This window comes from Rhipicephalus microplus, chromosome X (genome assembly GCF_043290135.1).
Source record: "Rhipicephalus microplus isolate Deutch F79 chromosome X, USDA_Rmic, whole genome shotgun sequence".
Taxonomy (NCBI): domain Eukaryota; kingdom Metazoa; phylum Arthropoda; class Arachnida; order Ixodida; family Ixodidae; genus Rhipicephalus; species Rhipicephalus microplus.
The window spans coordinates 217,765,525-217,790,075 of record NC_134710.1 but is presented as its reverse complement, the minus strand read 5'-3'; the positions used below and the strand labels follow the sequence as shown (position 1 = coordinate 217,790,075).

General features: G+C 47.8%; 1 protein-coding gene across 3 annotated transcripts in view; it reads left to right on the top strand.

Annotated features, from left to right (window-relative positions):
- Positions 1–200: 200 nt before the first annotated feature.
- LOC119187486 (protein CBFA2T1) overlaps positions 201–24,551 on the top strand; it is a 173,297-nt gene continuing 148,946 nt past the window's right edge. For 2 of the 3 annotated variants that reach the window (XM_075878654.1, XM_075878653.1), the window contains exons 1-2: positions 201–672; positions 14,403–14,658. In XM_075878654.1, coding sequence (XP_075734769.1) covers positions 14,550–14,658 — 109 coding nt within the window. In that variant the 5' untranslated portion in view covers positions 201–672; positions 14,403–14,549. Of the gene's footprint in view, positions 673–14,402; positions 14,659–21,738; positions 23,124–24,551 lie in introns of those variants that run through there. The other variant, XM_075878657.1, reaches the window with a different exon arrangement.

Here is a 24,551-nt window from a genome sequence, read left to right as displayed (position 1 = left end):
GTCATTGCAGTGATGCAAATGTTGTCTCGAATGAATCTCGCCCACACAAATGACTGCTCAATGTGGCGTCGAACGCGGACACTCCCCCACCCATCCGAGAGAACAAAATGACGGCTGTGGGAGAGGGGTAGGCACCTTCTCGCACCCCGACGAGAGGTCCCGGCCGCCGATCCCCGGCTGCGTGAAAGTTCCCTCGCGGAGGGAAAGGCGGCAGCAGCGCGGAAACTCGCGAGTGTACGCCGGCATTGAGACGGCTCACGTGCTGCCCGCGGCGCTGCGTGTTTGCAGCGGCGACGACGACGTTGCCGCGCGCGCGCGGCGTTTGCACTCGGCGCTGGCTGGACCGAACCGTTAGCATTCGGACAGTACGCGATGAGCAGGTGAGAGTTCGGCCAACTCTTCAGAACGACCGTTTCCCCGCGAACGTTTCTGCCGCATTGGCGAGTCACCGGCGTCACCACTCGGCAAGCACCGAAGCGCCACTCAGTCACTACTGGGCCATCTCATTCGGATACCGGCGAGTGCTTTCTGTGTGTGTGTGACTGTGTCAACGCCTGCCTGGCAACTACGCCGTCCGAGGCGTGCGCGCACCGGACGTTCGCCTTGGCGGCGTCACACGAGCTCCGTCGAGAAGCCCGACCTTCGCTTCCAGCTGCGGATCATGCATCAGCGGTACGTGCGCTCATCCTGTCGACAGCCGCCAAAGCGACTGTGTCTTCGAGTCGTGATGTATCGAGCTGCAAAATGATTTTTCTCATCGACTACCATTTTTTGTTGGCCTTGTAGAGGAAAGCACTATAGCTTCTAAACGCTTTCGCTTTTTAGCGCAGGTTTGCTACGCGACTTACTAGTTGCAGTGGCATGACTTGTAACTTTGATTACTAAGTAACATCTGTAGGAAGGCATAAGGCCCCGCCGCGGTGGTCTAGTGGCTAAGGTACTCGGCTGCTGACCCGCAGGTCGCGGGATCGAATCCCGGCTGCGGCGGCTGCATTTCCGATGGAGGCGGAAATGTTGTAGGCCCGTGTGCTCAGATTTGGGTGCACGTTAAAGAACCCCAGGTGGTCGAAATTTCCGTAGCCCTCCACTACGGCGTCTCTCATAATCATATAGTGGTTTTGGGACGTTAAACCCCACATATCAATCAATCAATCAATCAAGGCATAAGTGTGGTCAGACAAGAAAGGTCAAGGGGGAAAATACGAAGCGAGGAAATCTCAGGAAATAAGAAAACGAAAACGATTCACGAATGACGGCTGATTTTCGTAACTTACCAAATCATGCAGCCTCATTGCATAATAAGAAATTGAGAAATAAATTACCCGAAGTGTGGAAACCATGCCGCATACGTAGTTTTGTCTCCGGGTTAGTGGTTGCAAGAAACGCTTGCCTTACGTTTTTTATGCTTTCTTTATTATTATTATTATTATTATTATTATTATTATTATTATTATTATTATTATTATTATTATTATTATTATTGGTTCCGCCGCGAAGCGGTGCCCAAACTAGTCGGATCGGTCACTCGTGAAAACAGATGAGAAAGTCATCAATTTGAACATATATTAGGTGCATCGATTGGGAGGCGACGATGTGGCTTCTAGGATAGCGCTGATTGAAAATACTTATTGACAGTACTTCATGATTGGTGCCTTTGCCTTTAATTTCTATTTTTGTTTTTGCAAACGCTTAAATAATCAAAGCGGCATTTACGTGCAGTTGCGTTGGTCTATATTTTTATATGTGTAGTAGTTGAGAGGAAGGACCACTATTTACAACCCACTTATAGTTGCAGTCACGATCAGTAAAACAAGAGTTATACTCTTCGATATATTTGGTAGAAAGGGTCACCTCAGACTGCCGTCCGCTATAATCCTATACACATGGTTGATCGAAACGCTTTTTAGTGCACTTGCGAGGTCGTCAAGAAAAATTTCATCAGTTGCTTTGTCCTCGCGAAGAGTTACGAATAGTTGCTCATGAGCTGACACTCTTTCGAACAGCTCGGCTCGTGTGCTGAGCGATCCAGAGATTCATTCTGTTTTCCATGTTGCTACCGGTATATCGTTGTGAGTGACGTGAATTACACGAAGTTATTCTTTAGGGGAGAAGCTTCTTATGGTCTAGGGCAGTCCATCCTTCCGGCGCAGCCAGCACAGCATATCCACAGACAGACAGACAGACAGACAGACAGACAGACAGACAGACAGACAGACAGACAGACAGACAGACAGACAGACAGACAGACAGACGGACGGACGGACGGATGGATGGACGGACGGACGGACGGACGGACGGACGGATGGATGGATGCATGGATGGGTGGATAGATGGATGGTTGTATGGATGGATGGATGGATGAATGAATGGATGGATGAATGAATGTACAGATGGATGGATGGATGGATGGATGGATGGATGGATGGATGGATGGATGGATGGATGGATGGATGGATGGATGGATGGATGCTTTGTTCCACTCATCGTCATTCACTCCGTGGATATGCTGGGATTTTTTCCTTTCATTAAATGGTTCTATTTCGTGTGAATTGAGAAGCAGGCGATACGAAAATGGCGTAACGTGTAACGGAATAGACGAACCCGTCAAATAGAGTTTCGAACTGCCAACATGTCAGAGTTTACACAGAGGATAGAAATATATGCAACTCGATACTCATTGTCTATGCACGTGACGCTAGCAAGATGCAGAGGAAGCAGTTAAACAACAACAACAAAAAAAGGTCCCGAATGTCGACTAACGGAAAACCCATCAACGTTTTACGCCGCAAGTGGGCGAGCAAAAACTTCACAAACCAGATGCGCTTTCTTTTCTTCTTTCCCCGCAATTCGGGGCCAGCTGTCCTTGTTCACTCGTTCGTTCTGTGTTCACCGGGTGCGCGCGCGATTTGCCCCGCGGCAAATTGCGGCGCTCGCACACGAACTCCTCCGGAATTGCGAGGCACTGCACTTTTGACGTTGCCGGAGTGGCGGCTCAAAATTCCGACCATCTCCGCGCGAGAGAAAGCAAACAAAGAAATGGTCAAGGCGAAAAACCGAACACACTGCCGTGGTTCCCTCCGTTCGTGCCCCCCCCCCCCCTTTTTTAACGCGTGAAAAGAAATGTAATGAGTTGGGAAGGGGGGAGGGGGAGACGAGACGGGAGTAGTAAGCCGAGCACGGGGCTCGATCAGCAGAGCGTGCAGGTCCGCGCTGTGGTTGTTGGCTGTAGGCACAGACAAGACGCACGCGTTGGTGGCTGTGTGCGCCGCCACTGCGTGCCGAACGGCGTTCTCTTCCCGAGAGACGCCTAGCCCCGCTCGGCGCTTTGACACGCGGCGAAATTCTCACGTTTAAGGCGCGCCAGCATCGCAAAAGAGAAGCGCCGCGTGCGGGCCGCTCATAAAGCGGCGTTTTTCGCTGTCTCTGCCGGGCGGCGCACCGCGGAGCACTTGGCGGTAGTTGCCGTCCGCTTGAGGAGGCCCCTCCGCCGATGTGCAGCTCGCGCGCCGATGCAAATCGCTTCGCGTGCACCCTCGCGCGCCCAAGTGTGCTGGGCACGATGAACGCTTTCGGTCTGATTATCGTTCGTCTTTCCAGAGGGTTTTTCACCGTCGAAAAGAGAAAGGATAGCGACGAATAAAGGAGAGAAAGCGCTCTTTCTCAGCTTAATGTAAGCGGGCGCGTACGTATTGATGCTTCATTTTGTGTTCGTTCTTGAATTGGGCTCCAAAGTGCGCCGAATAACTGCAATTTCCGGTGCTCTTAACATTCATTGCTTCACCGTATTCCAAGAGCAACGATGATCCGGGCGCATGAACTACCGCCGCCGTGTTGACATACGACGGTCGCGCGGAACTAGCTCGTGTACACGGTGCCAACAGCCATTGTCCAACGTTCCGAATGCATGTTCATCCTGTTGTGTCAATAGCTTCTAATATGGATGCAATGCTGAAGCACACTCTTCCCACGTTGTATATATCGTGCACCAACGTTTCTCACCCGCAGTCTTGAACCCAGCGGCGATGCTTGGCACTCACTGTGCTTAAAAAGAAAAAAAAAAGTCTTCACAGTAATCATGCGTGCGAATGGTGGATCCAGGAATAGTTACAAACGCCACTGAATAGCATCACGGTAAGATACGCCCATCTTTGTGTTCTCAAAACATTGAAGACCCCCAATTAGTTTCGAACAATTCCGCCTGTTTCGTGCCAAATCGCTGTAATACGTTGGGATCTGATTATTGACCGCTTAGTAGAGTATGGAACCGGTGACATTAGCGTTAGGATACCTATCTTGTATTTAAAAAAATATTTTGCTATTGTTCAAGAATTTCGTGCAAGACCCGACGTTGTGGATCCTTTAGCGTGTAAAGTGTCATGCTTGAGCTCGAGGAAGCGGGTTTGATTCCCGTTCATGGCGGCTGTATTTCGACGAAGGCGAAATGTAATACATATATATATATATATATATATATATATATATATATATATATATATATATATATATATATATATATATATATATATATATATTTGCGCAAGTTCCCACCAATGGCGATGGCGCATCTGCATATTACTTAACGAATGTATCATCATCATAAGCCTGAATATGCCTACTGTAGGGCAAAGGCATCTCCCATGTTGCACCAGTCAACTCGGTCCTGTGCTTGCTGCTGCCACTTTATACCCGCAAACTTCTTAATCTCATCTACCCACCTAACTTTCTGCCCCCCCCTCACCCCTTTGCCTTCTCTTGGAATCCAGTCTGTGTTCCTTAATGAGCAGCAGTTATATTGTTTTCGCGCTACCCCTGACCACCTCTTCTTGATTTTGACTATGATGTCCTTAACACCGTTTTGTTCCCTGATACACTCTGCTCTCTTCTTGTCCCTTGGGGTTACACCATTCATTTTCCTTTCCATTGCTCACTGCATGGTCCTTAATTTAAGCTGAACCTCTTTGTAAGTCTCGAAATTTCTGCTCCGTATGTAAGTACCGGCAAGATGCAGCTGTTATGCCTTCCTATTGAGGGATAGTGGCAATCTATACCAGTCATGATACGAGAGTGCTTGCCAAATGTGCTCCACCCCATTCTTATTCTTCCGGCTACTTCAGTCTCGTGGTTCAGCTCCGCGGTTATCACCTGTCCGAAATAGACGTAGTCTTTTACAACTTCAAGTGCACTATTATCTATCTCGAAGTGCTTCTCCATTCCGAGGTTGTTGTGCATTACTTTCGTTTTCTGCAGATTAATTTTAAGACCCACCTTTCTGCTCTCCTTGTCTAACTCCGTAATCTTATTTTGCAATTCGTACCCTGAGTTACTCAACAATGCAATGCTATCGGTTAAGCGCAGGTTACTAAGGTACTCTCCATTAACTCTTATCTCTAACTGTTCCCATTTTAGGCCTCTACAAACCTCCTGTAAGCACGCGGTAAATGTCATTGGGGAGATCGTATCCCCTTGTCTTACATCCTTCTTCATTGTCATTCTGTCGCTTTTTTATGGAGCATTATGGTGAGAGTTGATCCTCTGTAGATTTCTTCCAGGATGTTTATATATGCTTTGTCGGCGCCCTGATTCCGCAGTCTCTGCATGACTGTTGATATTTTTACTGAATTAAATGCCTTCTTGTATTATATGAAGGCTATGCATAGTGGTTGGGTGTATTCTGACCATATCCCTATCACCTTGATGACAGCATGAATGTGGTCGATTGTTGAGTACCCGGTACGAAATCCTGCTTGATCCTTTAGTTGATTGAATCCTAATTTTGTCTTAATTCTGTTAGCTGTCACCTTTGTAAATAGCTTGTATACGACGAAGAGCCAGCTGATCAGCCGGTAATTTTTTAAGTTCTTCTTGTCCCATTTCTTATGAATTAAGATGATACCATTCTTCCAAGATCCTAGTACCGTCCCCCGTCAGGAGACACATCGTACACATGGTGGCCAGTACACCGCGATGACGTAGTGCTTAGAGTATCAGCCTCGCGTGCAAAAGGTCCGCCGTTCGAATCCCAATGCGGCGCTATTCCCCACTGAGTTTAAAAAAAAAGGTTTTGCGCCAGATGATGGAGTTGCATTAAAGAGGCCTGGGTTGAGGCCTCACCGGTGACCACCACCGGTGGTAAACACACTCCTACACCAGAGAAGGATCAATCACCCTGGTGCAGCATCTGTCCACTACCTCTCACATGGATACGCCAATTAACAAATGTATATGGTCAGCCAGGAATGAAAATATCTTACGATTGATAAGATTTACGAATTCTATGTGGGTATCCGCATACCACGAGTCGCTTTGCAGTTCATAACAATCCAGGAGCATGCAAAGTACCAATAAAAAAAGTTTATGAGAACACACATTGCGAGGAATAAACAACTAGAGAAAGGTCATTCTGGTTGTTACAGTGGTCGATTTTGACGTAGAATTCGCATGATCAGGCAAACGAGAATGGTTTCTGTTAGAGAGGGAAAGAAAAGAACTTCCGTACTGTAGAGCTGATAGCAATCAACCACGTGGTAAAGATCCTATATAAGAGCATCAATCACAGCAGCACTCATGGTGGCGTTTGTCTAACACCACTTGTGGAAGTGGTGCCACTCGTCCAATAGCGTAGCTGTACACCTACTGGAACTACGATGAATGGAGATAAAATTCTTAAAAACATATATACGATGTTTAATCGCCCCCGTTACGTTATATTTAGGTATAGAAGCGACAACAGACTCATGTTTCATATTTAGTGCATCCAATAAGATCGTAGCAGCATTGAAACGCCTTTGCATTTTACTGCGATAGAAAAGCCAGAGCTGGGTACCAGCATATCCTCATGGTTCATTGCATAACTTCAGTCTAGAAACCTCGTAAACTAAAACAAAACATGGGAGTGTATGTGCCTGCTTGCAGGGATACAAAAAAGATGGAAGCCAACTATCAATCAATAAGCGCAATAGCCTCCGCGTTGTTTCACAAGTAATGACAATCATCCATGCAAGCGATCTTAAAAGGCGAGAAAAAAACGCCGACGTTTATTTGAGGGTGTGACATAGGTCATTCTTTGTTAACCCGAGCTCAAAAGAAGCTGTTCTGGCATTTTGAGGGATAAAATACAAACCCAGCGAAAGCAATCGGAACATAGCTACATCGTATTTGCCGCAAACATTTGTTTTCTTTTTCTTCGTCTCGCGCGATTTGCGGCATTATGAAGAATTTTGCCATTTCGGCCTTCAAAGCGTTGTTGCCGGACCTCACTGCGACATTATACGCTCATTCATCGGGTATTTTTCATGTACAAAATGGGTCTTTGGTGACAATACCTTGCAGAAGGTCGAACTTCGATTTATTGATGCTAAGTCAAAATGTGACATAATTATACTGAACTGCATTGTACTCACTGTATTTTTATGTTAGTAAAGAATGGACGCGTTATATTAAAAAGAAATTAGGGGCTGAACAAAAAAAAAAAAACAATTCACGAAGCCCTGCACATGTAATATAAAAAAAGAACTGTGTTTGGATTCACGGCGTCACACCGACGTATTTTCGCTGCGTATTGGGTGCAAATAAAAAAAAACATAATTCTTGAGCTTTGGTTTACCAGCTATAGCAACACCCAGACCCCAGTCCATCATTTTTCGAATAAATTGAGCAAACGTTTCTGAATAATAGTGAGACTACTTGTTGGGGTTAACGTCTCAAACCCACGATATGATTAGGAGAGACGCCGTAGGGGAGGGCTTCGGCAATTTCGACCACCCGGGGTTCTTTAACGTGCACCCAAATCTGAGCACACGTGCCACAAGCGTTTTCTATTACATCAAAAATGCGTGAATGAATCCCGGCCGCGGTGGCTGCATTTACGAGACTAAACCGATCCAGCATTCCTTTGAGCGCCCGACGACATGCCGTTATGTATGGGACACGAAAAATGTTCCCCGCCATTTTGTTGCCGTTACTCTCTACGCCGACAGGAACAATACATGCTGGTTTGATGGACAGATGTATTACGTGATCGTCCATTTAACACTTGATGAAGAGCTTCGTTTTCTCAGCGATGATATCCGGTAAACTTGGACGTTCAGGAATTCAATAAAATCTGCCACTTCTGCCAACTCCATGTGTTATAATGACGCATTGTCATGTTCTCACTTTGAAGCTTGCATCGTCGTTTGATAGCGGCCGGCCGGCGGCAGCAGGCATTGGTGGCAGTTTGCCTGGGGAAGGCCCCGAACATCTGCGTCTGCTCGTTCGTTCGCCCTCTCTCGCTCCTTTTGCTCTGTTATATATAAGCGCTCTTCCCTCACACCGTCTTTGTGACTGCGCCGCTTGTGAGCGTATGCTTTTTTCGTTTTGCGTCCACGGCGGGCGCTTCCCTCTGGCGCAGATGGCTGCCTTCCGCCTGGTCGCTCTCGTACCCGCTGCTTCCTGTTCCACGGCCCTCCTCGGCCCCTTTCTCCCCTGCTTCGGTGTTCATTCTTCTTTGTGCGTCTGGGTCTTTCTTCGTTTTTTGGTTTGCCTTTCAGCACCTGCGCAACCTTCGTCCGCTCGAGGAGAAACATTTAGTTAAAAAGACGAAAAGAAACGCCTACACAGTAGTGCGCACCTTCTCCGGCCCTCGTGCGCTACCTGTGCGCGACTTCAGCCATACGCTAGGTCATCACGGGGAGGCGGAAGTATACGTGATGACACAGCTAAGCGAGAGATGACTTCGAGTGAAAGGTGACCGACAGCGGTAAGAATGGACGAATATGTGGCAATGGAGGATTTGGCGAAGCTGCGTTGGTCACCACGTCAAGCTAAAACGAGTGTCTCAGAAGGTGATCAATCCAGCCACGATACAGCCCCCGTCGAAAAAAAATCACAGCATATCCACAGAGTGAATGATGATTGGTGGGGCGAAGTGTTCGTCAGTCGCGCCGTGCTTTCGTCCGCCCATTCGTTCTTGCTTCCGTCCGTCCATGCGTCCGTCCGTGTGTCCGTCAATCCATGTGACCGTTGGTGCATCCGTCCTTCCGTGTGTCTCTCCGTGCATCCGTCCGCTTGTCTGTTCTTCTGTTTGTCCGTCCGTCAGTCCATGCGTCTGTTCTTGTGGCCGTCCCTCTGTCTGTCTGTCCATCCGTCCGTGTGTCCGTCCCTCTGTTTGGTCGTGCATCCGTCATTCCGTCTGTCTATCTAGTGAACACTCCAAGTACAGCCATCTCACATTTTTTCATTATGTATTCATCATATACAAGTGCCGCCATCCAGCGGAAATTCTAAGGACCGCTCTTTCGGGTATGTGCCACCGGTGGCTGCATACTCCATCGGAGGATGGACAGACCCACACCCGAAGGAACTTCGCCCCTAAAAAGTTTCTCGCGATTCGCAAGGCCGGTTACGAACTTTATCCAGAGAAAACACAGATGGGAGACGCCGCATATAAGGAGCGCCTAATTTGCAGGCTATGATCGTAAAAACGGAATGACAAAAGTAGGACTGAAAGACCTTGTTCTTCTTGTGCAAGAGTCATGTCAAGACACTTGGTTTGTCGATCAATATTTATCGTTCTTGGTGCTGTGGCTAGTTTAGGGCTGAGCTTATGTATTCTAGCGTCCCACAGCCATCAAGTAAATTATTCGTCCTCGGGTTTTTTCTCCTGCAGATTTAGCTCCACTAGCAATCTTGAACCCCGCCATGTTCACCGTTGAGTTTTATTAGAACAGTGTTTGTCAGAGAGTGAGAGGGAAGAAAGCATTAGAACAGAGCACGTGAGAGCTCTAGCTGTCCGTGCAGGCGCGTGTATTCTTTAGTCCATCTGCATTCCCGAAAATTCATTTTGCAGATAATGCCCAATAACTTATTTTTATTGAATACTTTTCATAACAACGACTGATGCAGTGAAGAGGAAGACGATGGGCCCTCAAGCTGCTCTAAGTATTCGAAAGTCCTTGCGTTTCTGGGACCCATATGGCACAGCATACTATCCGGAGTTGGTCTTCCGATCGCAGAACAGCTTCCCATCGCTGCTGTCTCTCAGCCCCACAGAAGGGGAATTAGGCTTGTTCGGACAATGACGACATACGTCATTAAAGTCAGCTAGCCGACTCGAGCACAGACGACAAAGGGGTATACGGTGTCATCCTGATGAACAGGGAAATTGAAGTGCAAAATTCAGGCGTTCACTTGAAGTCAGCGTCAACTATGCCAAGCCTGAGACTGCGAAGCCTGCGATTTGCTCAGCCTGAGGCTAGTGAATATCATGCGGGAATTGTGGTAATGTAAAGTTTCATGATGGATGAGTACGGATTCCAGCAGGCTGTGAAAGAAATGCACATGGTTCCCTGCCCAGTTCTCGGGCTTGCTCATGCCAGGCTTTACTTCCGGGATGTCCACAATGCTATGGACAAAAAAGGGAATATTGGTTTAGAAGGAGAGACGAATTGTGCAGACACTGACGTTTTAGGGGCGAAGCTCTTTTGGGTGTGGGCTTGTTCACCGTAGCTGTCGTAGTCACCCGCTAGTACTCGGAGTGCTGGCACTGCGGCGCTCGATCCCACCACTAGCTCGTTCACGCGGCAGCAACTCAAGAGCGGCGGGCGCGCGTTCATCGACGAAGTGCTCAAGATAGGGATGGTTGATTGAAATACTTGATCAATTAATCGATGATAGATTTGATCGTTGATTGATTAGTTGTTTTAGTGTGACATTTTAGTCAGTTAAACGATTATTCAACATTTTTGAGGGGCGTGGAAACGGTATCCCGTTACTTGAGAAGCATTGTTTGTATATAAGTATGGAAGCATCAACGAGTTGGTATGCGTTCCTTTTGGTTGATATAGCACACAAGAGAGGAGGACGAGGAATAAAAAACATACTTGGGGGAAGTGATCTTAAATGAAAAGAAAAGTGAGCCTCGTAACTGTCTCTCAGTGGGAGGACACCTCAACAGTAGCTCACGAGGGATGTGGGTGGAGAAGGGATTAAAAGGATAGGATTAAAAGGTAAAGAGATAGAGAGGGAAGAAGGAGAGAGAGAGGCGCTGGGACAGCAAACGACGGAAGTAAGGAGAAGACAGAAAAGATGGACATGGTTGCAGGAGTCCGAGGACGGGGCACCACTGGCGAGAGCTCTTGTCGGCGTAGGGCCAGCCCAGTCGGCCAGAGCTACGCTGACGCCGAAGATCGCAAGGGCACAACCGGTCGGCACGAAATCTAGCGAGCGAGACCAAAAAACATACTGGCCTCGAAGCCTGCTTACTCTAGCGCACCTCTCGGTACCGGTCCTGTGTTTCTTATTCTTCCACGTTTTCTCGTGTGCGCTGTATGAACCAAGATGAACGCATTGCTTGTTTTATTTCGATCGAAGTCTTTCCTTTCTATCAGACACACATGTGCCTATTTGAGTCTTCGTGGTAAATCGTAGTTTCGCCCAGGGGATACAGGTGAACCGTCGTCTATGGGTGATGTCACAGAATGAAGCATCTGTGGCCATCATGCATGGATGATTCGGCAGCAGATCGCATTTTCCCGAAGCCTGCTTACTCGAGCGCACCGAAATGGGAGGCATTTTCGATGACCACTGGATGAAATTCTCCATAACAATAATAACAATAATAATAATAATAATTAATAATGTTCTATATCCCAAAACCACGATATCATTATGAGGAACGCCGTAGAGGATAGCTGCGGAAACTTCGACCACCTGGGGCTCTTGAACATGCAGTCGAATATACCAACACGGGCCTCAGACATTTTCAGTTTATCGAAAAAGCGGCTGCCGCGGCCAGCATTTGGTCCCGTTGCCTTCCGATCAGCTGTAGAGCACTGCAGCCATTATAGGCCACCGTGGAGTCTGAACTCCGAGCATTTGGGCTCCACTGTTAGGTATTAGAACGCACAGTATTTCGTGACTGTCTCCCCTTCGCGCGACAGCAGCAGACGGGGGCACTGGGCTGGCTGACGTGAGAGTGTTTGCGTTAGCTGAAAGTAACATTTCTCCGGGGTCTGATAGAATATTTTCATAATCTGCGAGTGCTCTTCCTTGCGCTGCATATTCGCCCAACTAATGGTGGCACCTGTTGTGCTCCGTGGGCAGATAATATCCGAGGTGCGCGTGTCGGTTTTTTTCTGCTATGCGTGTTTAAGTCCACAGAGCTGCTGAGCCTACATTTTCCGCGTCATAGCGCAAGCAAACTGCACTTGAACACGCTGTTTGCGGACGTGACTAACTACTAACACTAATATAGATTGAGCTATTTTATCGCAGGAATGCTAGGTTTACTGTCACACACAAATATATATATATATATATATATATATATATATATATATATATATATATATATATATATATATATATATATATATATATATATATATATATATATATATATATATATATATATATATATATATATATAGGCTTCAGTCAAGGGAATCACAAACTCTTTGAACGAATCTAAACGACGAACACTCCATCTTTTTGAGCCGTAAGGATCGCTTTTGTAATAAAAGAACTTCATTGTCAGGATAAGAGACAGAAAGGAATCGACTAAGTAGCGTGCAACTGACAACTTACCTGATCAGGCGGATTGCTACCTTTGGGAATGGGGTCCTCAAAATTGTAATTATAGTCATGACTATTTTCTTTAGAGAATGAGTCTTGGCAGATCAACTAAAGTTGGCGGGATACTGCTGATATATAAGAGTTTACGCCGCCATGTTCGAGCCCTTCTTACCACTTCATCAATAACCACAGTTGCCATGTTCGAATCTTCTGGGAACGACGACCACGCCGTGCTCCTGTTTCGAATGCTCGGCATTGAGACACCGCAAAACAAAAAGTATACACACTAAAATATAATAATTTCTGAATTTAGCAACTAAGAGTCTATACTTTCCCAACGGTTAACCCATGTACGATGAAAGAAAGGTGGGCGAGAAGAGGTTGATGCAGTAAACTGTGAGAGGAGAGACGCGGGCAAGTGCATTTCTGCCGCCTTCTAGCGCGGGCCACCCCCTGCCTGCGCTAGAAGCCTTGGGGAGTGCTTATAGGTGGACGCCATAGGCTACAGCTAGAGATTAGGACGAGTTCATTTCTGCCTCTAACATGTAGGGCTGCAGACGGCTTTGGGCTAGTTCTACTAACGTACAAATATGTGCTGTAGTGAAAAGCATTAGGCGTACTCGGTTTCGGCGTTTCAGCATCGCTCGCCTCGCACTGATACGCACCGGCCAAGGGGCGGTGTTGGGGGTAAGGGCGGTGGTGTCCATTAACAATTAATTGACGAGTTCTGATTAAATAATTACGTTATTCAAAGGACAAAATCGATTATGACTAATCGATTATTCGTGCATCTTTGGCCGATTAATCATTCGTCGATTTTATTATTTCTAGCTCCACCGAGACCTGACGTTCATGCGGGGCGTACCCAACACGGTGCACTACTGACAAGAACGCCCCAAGGAGCTCTCTGCCTTGATTTGCCAGATGGGCAAACCTCACGCGTTCCTCACGCTTTCTGCCGCGGAATTACACTGGGACAGGCTCCTCGAAACTCTGGAATGGCTGCGAGTGGGATTCACGTACGGCTTATCGATGTACTTACCTCCGGAGCTTCGCCCACTCATCATCATTCACTCCGTGGATACGCTGTGATTTTTATTTGTTTTCCATCCTTTGCTTCGTTATACTGACAGTGAGGGCAAGTTTTTTAATGGTCATATCCTCCGCAGGCCTAAAAAGCTATTCGTGCACCAGTGCAGTTATTGCACTGCACCAGCCCCAGCGACCACTTGTGAGCACATATGCACAGTGCTCGCATGCGCCCTCTGGCGTGTGCTGTGTTCACTCTCTCCCAATTTTTCTCTCTATTCCCTAGTATAAAGTAACAAACAGGACGTTCGAGTGTTTCGTCTGCTAGTTCTTTCTTTCTGTGCTGTGATCTTTATATTCTCCTTACATCAGCTCGAGACAGCTGCAGTATATACCAAAGGTGAAACCATTATGGTGACTTCACCTTTTGTTTCCTCCTTTTTTCCCCCCTTGGTTCTTAATGAATACGGTAATTTACGACAGGTGGCATGCAGCTGTGGATGGGGAGGTAGGTAGGTTATAGTTAGGGCATGATGTGTTGAAATCTGAAGTGCTGTACTCAAGCAAGCTAGGCAGAAAGTACTAAACTTCATTAAAGTTCTGAAGCAGTCATCCCCCAGTTTTCATTGAGGGAGGACCGTGAACCCTTACACACCAGCACAAGACTAATGAATAAAGAACAAAAGCTTGCAAGGACACACAAGCAAAATTCACCATCAATATTAGCGTTTGTATTGGCCTTGATTGTTCTTGATCAAGCATGTTGGAAAGACCGAGGCGCGCTCAGCCAATGCGACTTTTTTTTTTCTTTTTCCATCAAGGTGGTTGGCCGAGGAGTAGGTGGAGACTGGAGCCGATGAAGGTGTCTCAGCAAGCCGAACCTGTGCCGCTGCATAACCTTGGAGGCTCGCGAGCCGTGTGTTGGACGATGACAACTAACGCGACGGGAAGTGGGTAAGCCGACCTCGATGAACTACGGCGGCTCCACGGTGGCGTGCTCCAGCGGATTTACGGCATCCAACGCACTGGAGCTGTCTGCCATGGCCATGGGATACCCCCTGTACAACGTCGGCGAATGTGAGTGCACGTATCTACGTTAAGTCCATGCCACGGACGATGCCTGAATGCAAATGGTCGCCGGTGGAGAAGTCACTGGCGACGACTTGCAGACGGGTGTGGCGCACGAATGAGTTCTCCCGCAGCGTACAGTTGCGTAAATTCGAGGTTTTAGGTCCTGCAGTGAATTAGTTTGTGCAGTGCAACAGGGAAAATAATTTCTTTTAACCATTCCGGGTGAATTTCATTGACCTTTTACCGCGCGAAAGTGTTTTATGCCGGGATCCACCACAGCTCCGCTGACGTATTTCCGTCATGGATATGACTTCGTAAAATTTATACTAATTGATTGCAAAGAAGTTAACGAGAACGCACGCATTAGTCGCGTGGAATCGAACCAGCAACCTCCCAATTCGCAGCGTGCGTAGCTAACCACTGCATCACACAGCGTACGGTCTCGGGAGTACCAATGACAAGCCATTTATATACACCATGCACCGTTTGGCGATCTTCAGAGCTTCAAAACTTTAGTGCGCTTTCATTATCAGTGGCGATATGGCGCGACGGGTTCGCGTTAGGCGCGCTCTCAAGGTCGCGCGCCTCCACAAAGCGCCGCCTCCACGGAGCGCGGTCTCTCCTGCGCGTGCTCGTGCCAGATAAGACTCGTAATTTGGGAAAAAACGAAGGTCAGCTCGCTGGCTGCCACGGCCGCGTTTACGGCACAAGACGAAGGAAGAATTGCGACAGTCGTTCGTGCTTGTCGTGTACACTTGTGCGCTGGTTTCGTACATTTTCCTTTTTGTTCGAACAGCGTTCTTTGAGTGTCGAGCTGTGACAGTTATATTAGTCCATGCTCGTCCTGTGCATGCTAATTTCGCGCGTACTTTCTGCTTGAGGTGTGTGCTGCAAGTTTAGAGCTGCTTGCCGTTCTTAAAGTGACTTTGCAATTGGTTGCAGTTGCTGCAACAACGCAGAATAAACGCTCAACTACCTTTGGGAAGACACGTTCCACTTTCGTGTTTTACCGATTCCTAAACAGGGGGATCAGCCACGTTTTTTCCTCTTTCTCTCTCTCTCTCTCTCTCTCTCTCTCTATATATATATATATATATATATATATATATATATATGTATATATATATATATATATATATGGCTGATATTAGAACCATTTAAGAGGGGGTTGCGGATGGTCTCTTTGCTATAAACACAAAAAAAAGAGAAGACCGGTCTCCGCCAACCTCCTTTAAACTAGTGTGACCCGTCTTCGTACTGGTCCTTTTAAGAGGATTTTGATGCAAAGTCAAAGGAAAACTGGTTAGTTACGGTACAAAGCTGACGGTAACTTATTTTATTGTCAAAATAGAGGTAAAGTAGGGATTATTAGATGGGAATCAATGTCACAAGTTGCCGTACGATCGAAGGACACACACACACACACACACACACACACACACACACACACACACACACACACACACACACACACACACACACATTATGTATCGTGCTGCAATGGGTGGTCTGAAATATCACAACGCAGCCGGCGCTGTCACGGTTGAACCCGCTACCTCGAGCTCATGCAGCAGCGCGCTACGCAACGCCAGTAAACCACCGCGGTGGTTGGAACATTTCATTTTTAGGGAGAAGCTCCGCTTTTTTTTTTTGTTACATACACGACTTTCCTTATGCTGGAGGGTCATCCTTCGGCTGATCAATCGAGCCATAGGAACTTTAATTGTTGGCACGTGCTGCGCGGGGCCAGAAGCAGCGCAGATCGGGCACTTTCCGGTGTCGCGAAACCGTGGCCGCGTCTACACAGCATATGGCTCTGCCGGAGCCACTCACGCGATTCGGCAGTTGGACGCACATGCTGCAGATAAAGCGCGCACTGCCGCTCATCTACGGTAGGAGCAGCCGCATTCGAACACGGCAAGCTTGGAATCCCGAAAGGGGGGCCCGAAAGGGGAGTGACTGCAGGCCCTGCGCACGGGGCGTGGCGCGCTGTTTCTTGCCCCGGCGCTCTGGTCTGCATACAGTCTGCACGCGCAGTAGCTTTGACTTGATTGCCGCCCTGGCCACTTCGACTCCGTGGTCGTGTGTGCGCATTGCTTCTTGCACATGTTTCACAGGCCTCGTTGTCCCGACTGTCGCTTCCTCTGGGGCTTGTCTCGCCTTCGCCTGGCTTGTCTCGGGACCCCGCGGCTTAATCCGAAAAGGGTTTTGCTCCGCCGCCTGGTTCGTGCCTCGTCTTCTCTCCTGTAGCTGCTTGGCGGGCTTCACGAAGCTTGTCAGGGCCCTTATCACGACTTGGCGATGCGAACGCTCGCGCGAAGCAAACGCAGACAAGCGCGTTTTGCGAGCAAGGCCGCGGCGGGAGAGGAAGCGAGTAATTTCTTCCATCAGAGCGCCGGCCCCATGACACGAAACATGCGCTCTGAACGCGAGCAAAGATTGCTACAAAGAAAAAGACCAGGCCGCGGTCGTAATATTCGCTCAACGAGCGCGCATGGAAAACACTTCCCCGGAAACACACCTCATAATACGCAGTCACGCCCTCATCAATGCATTTGAAGAAGTCTAAGTGAACTGCTGCTTTACGGCTGGGTGTTAACGAAGCGAACGTGACTGAATCGGTTCAGGGATTTGCTGCGATCCGCGCTGTACGAATATAAATACAGAAGCGTTGCACTCATTACGTGCTTTTTGGAGGCTAATTTATAGTATATACAAATATGCAAGCTTAGGTACACTACGCGTGATGATTGTGTATACAATCAAAGATATCGTGTGATGAATGGTTAATCTCAAACACTTGCAAAATACAATACCACTGAACTAGAAGTATGTAACGTGCCTACTGCTTGTAAATGGCACGAGGTTTACATTGTCCCGGCGTTAACCTATTGGTCAGAGGAAAAGTGGGCTTTAATTACAGTGGTATATTGTTGTTCTTTTATGTATACATATGGGCATTCTTATTTGACTCGCAATACTCGAAATAATGCAGGGCTAACGTTGTAATATGTGCTGTGCAAGACGGTTTAGGGCAAGTTTAAAGTACTAATAATAACGATACTTGTTCGGGTTTAACATCCCAAATCAAGCAAGTGTAAACTGTGCGAGAATACTGAGAACGCTGCAAGTGATTCTAGTCTTCGTCTTTTAATATTGTTGATAACCTCGCCCAATGCCTACACAAAAGTACTTGCCAGCCAAACACCTTTTCATAAAGCGTTTTGTGCACTCGAAATAGGTTTGAAAAAAAAAATTCAATTCCACCTCCACCGATTTTCGCTTCAACATCGATTCTGTAATGCATGGCTCATCACTCTCAAGCCCTCGCATCTGCCTCATCTGACCAATTTTAAGAAAACAAAAAATGAAAATCCGTTATTACAGTTACTGATTCCCGTGACTGAATTATCGCAAACCGAAGTGCTGAACTTTCACGGTGTACTACAGGCCACAAGCTCACTTGTTCTTAAAAGGACCCCCAGTATTGTTTGAAAACATGAGAGAACCACCCAGTAACATTGATAGCTGCTGGACAACCGTAATAAGCGCGTAGTAGCTTTCACGGAGGCGTTGCCCAGGTGTTCGTTGTGCGCAGCACTACCCAACGGCGCATGGTAAGACATGTTTGGTTAGCCTGTCATGTGTCAGACTGCCTTTATCCCTTTAGGCCGGGCGCGTTTCTTGTTCGCATGTATGGGCCGGTTGGTTTTGTAAATATATACGCCCCTATAGGTGCTTATTCACAAAATCAGTTTTACAAGCTCCCTGACTGTATACAATCAGGGCACTCGTGAAATTTTATGAATACGAGCCTTGGGGCCAAACGCACGATTGATTTGTTCGTAGATTTTTCTATGCAATATATCAGGCGAATTCACTCCGCGTCTACCTGTAAACTTTCTAAAAATAGTCGTTGCGGCATGCTGTAATCGCGTTTATTTTAGTTGTGAACTCATTTTTCCCATCGTTATATGGGTTCACGCTAAAGTTATCGGTCGATTGTCCCTATAGCATCAATCCCTTAGAGGTACTGACGGGACGAGGCGGGGGCTTGATTCTAATATTCTTCAAGCCATCTCCTGTTTAGGCTAGGATTTCAGTCTTTAATGCCTTCATTGATGGAAGTTTCTCAACAGTATGGGAAAGGAGAAGGGCGCTTGCGCCATTCCACTAGAGGGCCCTGCCTATACTGCATGCACTTGCCCCGCCGTGGTGGTCTAGTGGCCAAGGCACTCGGCTGCTGACCCGCAGGTCGCGGGCTCGAATCCCGGCTGCGGCGGCTGCATTTCCGATGGAGGCGGAAATGTTGTAGGCCCGTGTGCTCAGATTTGTGTGCACGTTAAAGAACCCCAGGTGGTCGAAATTTCCGGAGCCCTCCACTACGGCGTCTCTCATAATCATATCGTCGTTTTGGGACGTTAAACCGCACAAATCAATCAATCAATAGAGTTAAGAAGAGTTTAAAAATAGCTATATTAACAGTTGCTCGCACCTTCATACTCGTGCGTATTCACACGAGTGATTCCGTGAACACAAATCACAGCAGCAACATATTTGTAATGGCTTTGCAACCGCCATTGCAACAGTTCGCAAAGAGTGGAACACCGACGGCTCCCAGGCACGTAGGGGCTCCTCAGGAGAAAGGCACGGCGGGTGTTAGCGTGGCGGGTAGCGCGATGCTGCCGAGTGGCATGCACGCGTGCCTGCGATGCATCCGAGTGGAGAGAGGGACCGCCGCGCGCGTGTTTTTCAAGTCTGCGCGGCTTCGAGCGAGGAGGGTCGTGGCGCAGGAACGCTGTCTGGCTTGTGTCTCGCGATTTGATTCCCCCCGGCGCGCGATGACAGAAGACGGGCCCGGCTCGAGTGGACGCGCTGCCAAAGGGTGATAGCCGCCGCCGAGAAGCCGCCATGCCCAGAGCACTACTGTCACCGCGAGCAAATCATCTCGCGTCACGTGACCCTGACATTGGACAGCGGCACAACGGGAGCAGACCGGCTGTGCGCTCCGCCGGGCGTGTTTGGCTTTGCACGCCGTGGGAGCGCCAACCCACCACAGCACCAAGTGCCTGCCACACAATACCTTCCAGGGCGCGTGCAGCGCACGCGCGTTTTGTCGGAAGCAATGTGACGGGCTGTTCGCCGAAGAAAAATAAGCAGGGAGACCTCGATTCCAAAGTTTCTCACGCAAAATCCCTGGGCTGTCGCACCGCCAGACACGTATTTCCACATAATTGGGATACTTAGCAGCATGCTGCGTGGCTACGCTTTTCCACGCACGTTGACACTATGTGCTATGTACGCGCTGTTGAGTAAATTAAGACGTGCAAAGATGACAGCGAACACTCACCCTCGAAATCTGCAGCATATTCGTTTCAACAAACGTGGTGCCTTAACGAAATGGTTTGTCTGAACATGCACCCAGAATAATACCTGCGTCATATATGGCTCATCTATGTCCAGTGTTGGTTTTCTATAGGTGGTTCACACTCGTTCAGTTATTTTCTGTCGCACACATACCATGCCGTTTCGCCTGATAGAGGGGCATGCTGGTCGTTGGTTAGCGTTCTCAGACATATCAACACAGGTCTTTTAATCTCGCCTTCCGTCGTGTCTGTCAGTACTTGGCAAGCCGAGATGGTTAAAAGGGCCGCGCATAAAATATTATGCTTGTGAATGTACATCGGCACCAAGTTGAAATAAATTGCAGGAATAGGATAGGTACACTTTGAATGAGTCGGGGGTAACCTTTTGAATGGGGTAAACAGCGAAGACGACAAGCGGCAGTCAAGCAAAATGAGAACACCGATGTGTTATTTTCTTTCACTGTACCTTATTGTATGTGCCATTTACCCCTTTAAAGGGCAAATTGAGCCTGTATACGGCACCAATACACTTAGTTCGGTACAAATACGTGTTGTCGATTTCTTGTTATCCTGTCCATGGGCGTATCAAATAATGCATTTAAAGCGGTATGATAAAGCGCGTCGTTTTATATAAAAGAACACGGTGAAGAGGTGACGATATCATTCCTATTGTAGGCAAAAGTAACAGATGCAAAGCAGTACCTAGTTATGGCGGTCAGAAAAGAAACAATGTTCATTGACTGTATACGCTCAGTTATACGATATTACTGTGTTATGTCCACGCTACGGAAGCATTGAAGAGCACAGAAGACGTAAACATTTTCTGTGACACGCTGCTTACTGCAGTGTATCGCGCGAGCGGTCCCGGACATCTAAGGGCATCACAGACCTGTTATTGCTCTGTTTCGTGGGGCTAGGAGCCGCTTGTCCCTCTAAAAAGGTTGTAAGGGGTTTGGAACCCTACACCTATTCAATAGGCTAGAGTCTCGTTCATTATCGGAATTGACCAGACAAATCGCTCCACCAACTAAGAACGGCCATGCACCACCATCCACCGAATCAAGAAAGAGCTCTCAATCTGTCAATCCTCAACAATCGATGGTAATTTCAGGTTAGGAAACACGCTAATATCCGCAAAAGGGAGCACAGCGCAGATTCATGGTAAAAATGGTGAAAGTGGAATATATACAACCCAGAGAAAAACGCACCATCTCGAGAAAGGTACCCACAGTATAGAGCGCCCCGTCGGGGCGCATTTTTTTTTTTTTTTGTTCATTCACACCAATAGGGGCTGGTAGTATTGGGAATCGAACCTAGCATCACGCGCGTTGGATGCCGAAGGTTTAACATTTCATCAGTCCTGTGGAGTGAGAGGCCGAGAACATAAACATAATTCGGTCTTCACCAGTGTTCATTATGGTTTCTTACCCGAAGAGGGTAAAGACCAATACACAACGAATACCTCAGTGTTTCTTGTTGATTTACTTACTGTGTGCCGATTGATTGATAAGAAAATAGTTAAAGAGCTAAATAAAAATTTGAGGTTTTACGTGCCAAGACCCTGCGATAATTATGAGGCATGGTTTTGTAGAGAACTTCGGATTAATTTTGACCACCATGAGGAATCCTAAACGCTGACCTAAATATTAGTGGACGTGGTTTTCTCTATTTAATCCTATGTGAAGTTCTGTGAAATTTAATCCTCTGTGAAATTCCATAGTAGCGAGCCGAATCCATGCTTAACGGCTCAATGCCGTAGCTGCTAAGCCACTACGATGGCTGTTGAAGTGTTAACGCATGTAGAGTTGAATTCGGAGGAACCAGAAATCAACTCGACAGACGGTTGATCTACACACATTCATTAGCTTCTTATAAATATAAATAATACGGCCCGTGGTCAACCACATCGTTTTCCCGCACAAATTGAGCTTCGACGAAAATTGCAGTAGGGCGCCGTTGCTGCCGCCACAGGCGTAAATGGGCTTCCATGGATTGCGGCCTCGTCGACCCGTACATCCTAAATAATCTTGCACAGCTGAAGCGTTTCCCGCAAGGCCGGCGCTGGAGCAGCGAACTCGGAGGGGCCAGCGCGCAGCTGAGCGCTTCCCGCGCGCGCTCTCCCGCCGCGACGTTCCCAGATGATAACCCTCGACGACGCAAATGCATTCGGGAAGAGAAAACACGTGCTGCCCAAACCACGGGGCCCTCATCCAATCGACGCAACGAAGCGTATAGTTAGCGCCAGCCTCGAGAGATGGCTGCACGGAACAGCCCCGCGGAGAACGCATGCGCGGCATGCGCGACTCCCGCCATCTGGCGGTAGCTCCTCTCCCCAGGCTCGGAGGGCTGTAACCCGGCTCGGCCCAAACAGCCCGCACCAAAGCCCGCGATCGGCCGCAGTCGTGTTCGCGCCCGCGGTCGGGCATCGACCGGCCCCTGAGTGTGGTGCGCGCAGTTCCGAACGCCGAGCGGGCTTTTTTCCCACGCCGCGCTGCGAGAGGTTCTTTCCCCCTGACAGTTACACATTTGCTTTTTTCTTTCTTTCTTTCTTACATCTCGCATTTCACTTGCGGTAGTTGTGATCCAGTACGGCTCGCTTGTCGCACCAATGCATGCTCTGCTCTACTTGTAGTGTCTAGGCGAACAACTTGGCTTTCTCGCCGAGAAAGTTTTCTCAGGTATCACTCCATTCTTTTTGTGCCCTGCCACGGGCTTCGTTTCATTGACTTCATCGACACGCTCTTTATGTCGGGGTGCCACTGAGCTAGGGTAGAGTAAACTGTCCATTTTTGCCCGTGTCTTGGCCGCCTTGTTCGCTCGGGTTCTGCACGACCGGGGGCCTCCGTAGCCCGAGTCGTCATCGAGCGGCCGTGCCTGGCGTGCATCTCGGAACGGGACACTTGATCGAGCGGCTGCCCCTCGTCCGGGACCCGGCGCGATGTGTTGACTTTGACCAGCGCCGTGATGCCAAATTTTGCCACTTGGCTGTGCGCGTCGAGCTGGTGCTCCTCCTGGACTATAAGTGCGCCTGAAACGCAACAGCGAGCAACAACGGGCCTGGTGCTGCCCCTCGAAAGCTAACTTCTTGTCTTCGCGCCATCCCAGGTAAGGGGAAATTCGTTCCTTTCAGTCTGGGCTGCTTGCATGTTAGGCCATGGTTTGCGTAATATTCTGGACGAAAAATAGTTCTTAGGGGCGTAGCGTCAAGTTCTTGGTTTGAAGTTTGTTTCTTTCGGGCGTTTTACAATTTGGCTGAAGGAGAGAAGTGTGTCGAGGATTTTTGTATTGGGGAAAGAAAGGGGTGCTAGAACACTCTTCATTCCCTACGAATCACCATGAGCTTGCGTATTTGGTCACTCATGATGCTTTCTGAATCACTACCAATAGCGTAATGATGCACGCGAGAACACATTGCTCAACTTCTCCAGAGGAAGCGTAGACATGCTTTAGTGGTCAATAACATAAAATAGTTTTCTCTGGCAACAACACAGATGAAGAGTCAACTGTGTTGTTTCTCTCTGTTCTCATTTCAGCTGTTTTAACACACACTACTAGAGAGTTGTTGGCTTTCATAGCATCGATTGGTGCGCAGTGCCGTTTTACGCTCAATCTTATATACACATGCAGATGGATTCACACTCCTGAAGTCTGGCATGATGATGTAACTTAGTTTTTGTGTTGTATGATAGTATAGGTTACATGTGTTCTGACTCACAGCACAGCATTTAGGCTCCCACTTCGGATATCTAATACTTGTAAACCATAAACAGAAAGCGAATACCACATACGACGTACGTTCAATCACAAAACGAAGCGTCTAAATGCAGCACGATTGATCATAAAGATTGCATGAATTGTGCTGTGTTCGTATTCAGAGAACTTCTTTCTGGAAAAAGAGAGCAAACATCAAGACTGATTAAGAGAGGACATTGCCAGTGCAAACCTTGTTATCACGGCCGGCATTACGATGAACAACGGGTGGCTCAGGAAAAAATATAGCAACACGCGTTGCACTATTGTCTCGCAGCACGTCAAGACCATATTGAAACAGTGGAAGTTACGTAACGACTGTCTTTGTGATTCAAGTTTGTAAGCCGCGTTCTCGGCAAAGACGGCTCGTTGTAGTGGCATTTTCTTGTATATGCATCCCTATATCGAAATTCGATGGCCGCTGGTCTCGACTATGCCTCTGCGTATGCTCACTATACAAAGGAAAACACAGTACTGCTTCACAGCGCAAGTGCTTTTTCGTATCATATACATTTTATTGCTCTGGTACATACACGAGGCCATTCAGGCGAAGCTGACAACTGGACGCATAAAAGTCATCAACGAGAACAACATTATGGCCCTACATACCATGCCTGAGCTACAGTGAGTGGGCAAGGCGGGAAGTGTGAACTTCGAATTGACATGTTGCTTACAGCAGCAACACATGCCATGGTCAGTTGGACCTATGTTCACATCAAAAAGACGAAAAAATAACGTGTGTAACAACACTTACTCAAAGATTGGTCCCAAGCGGAGTGACTG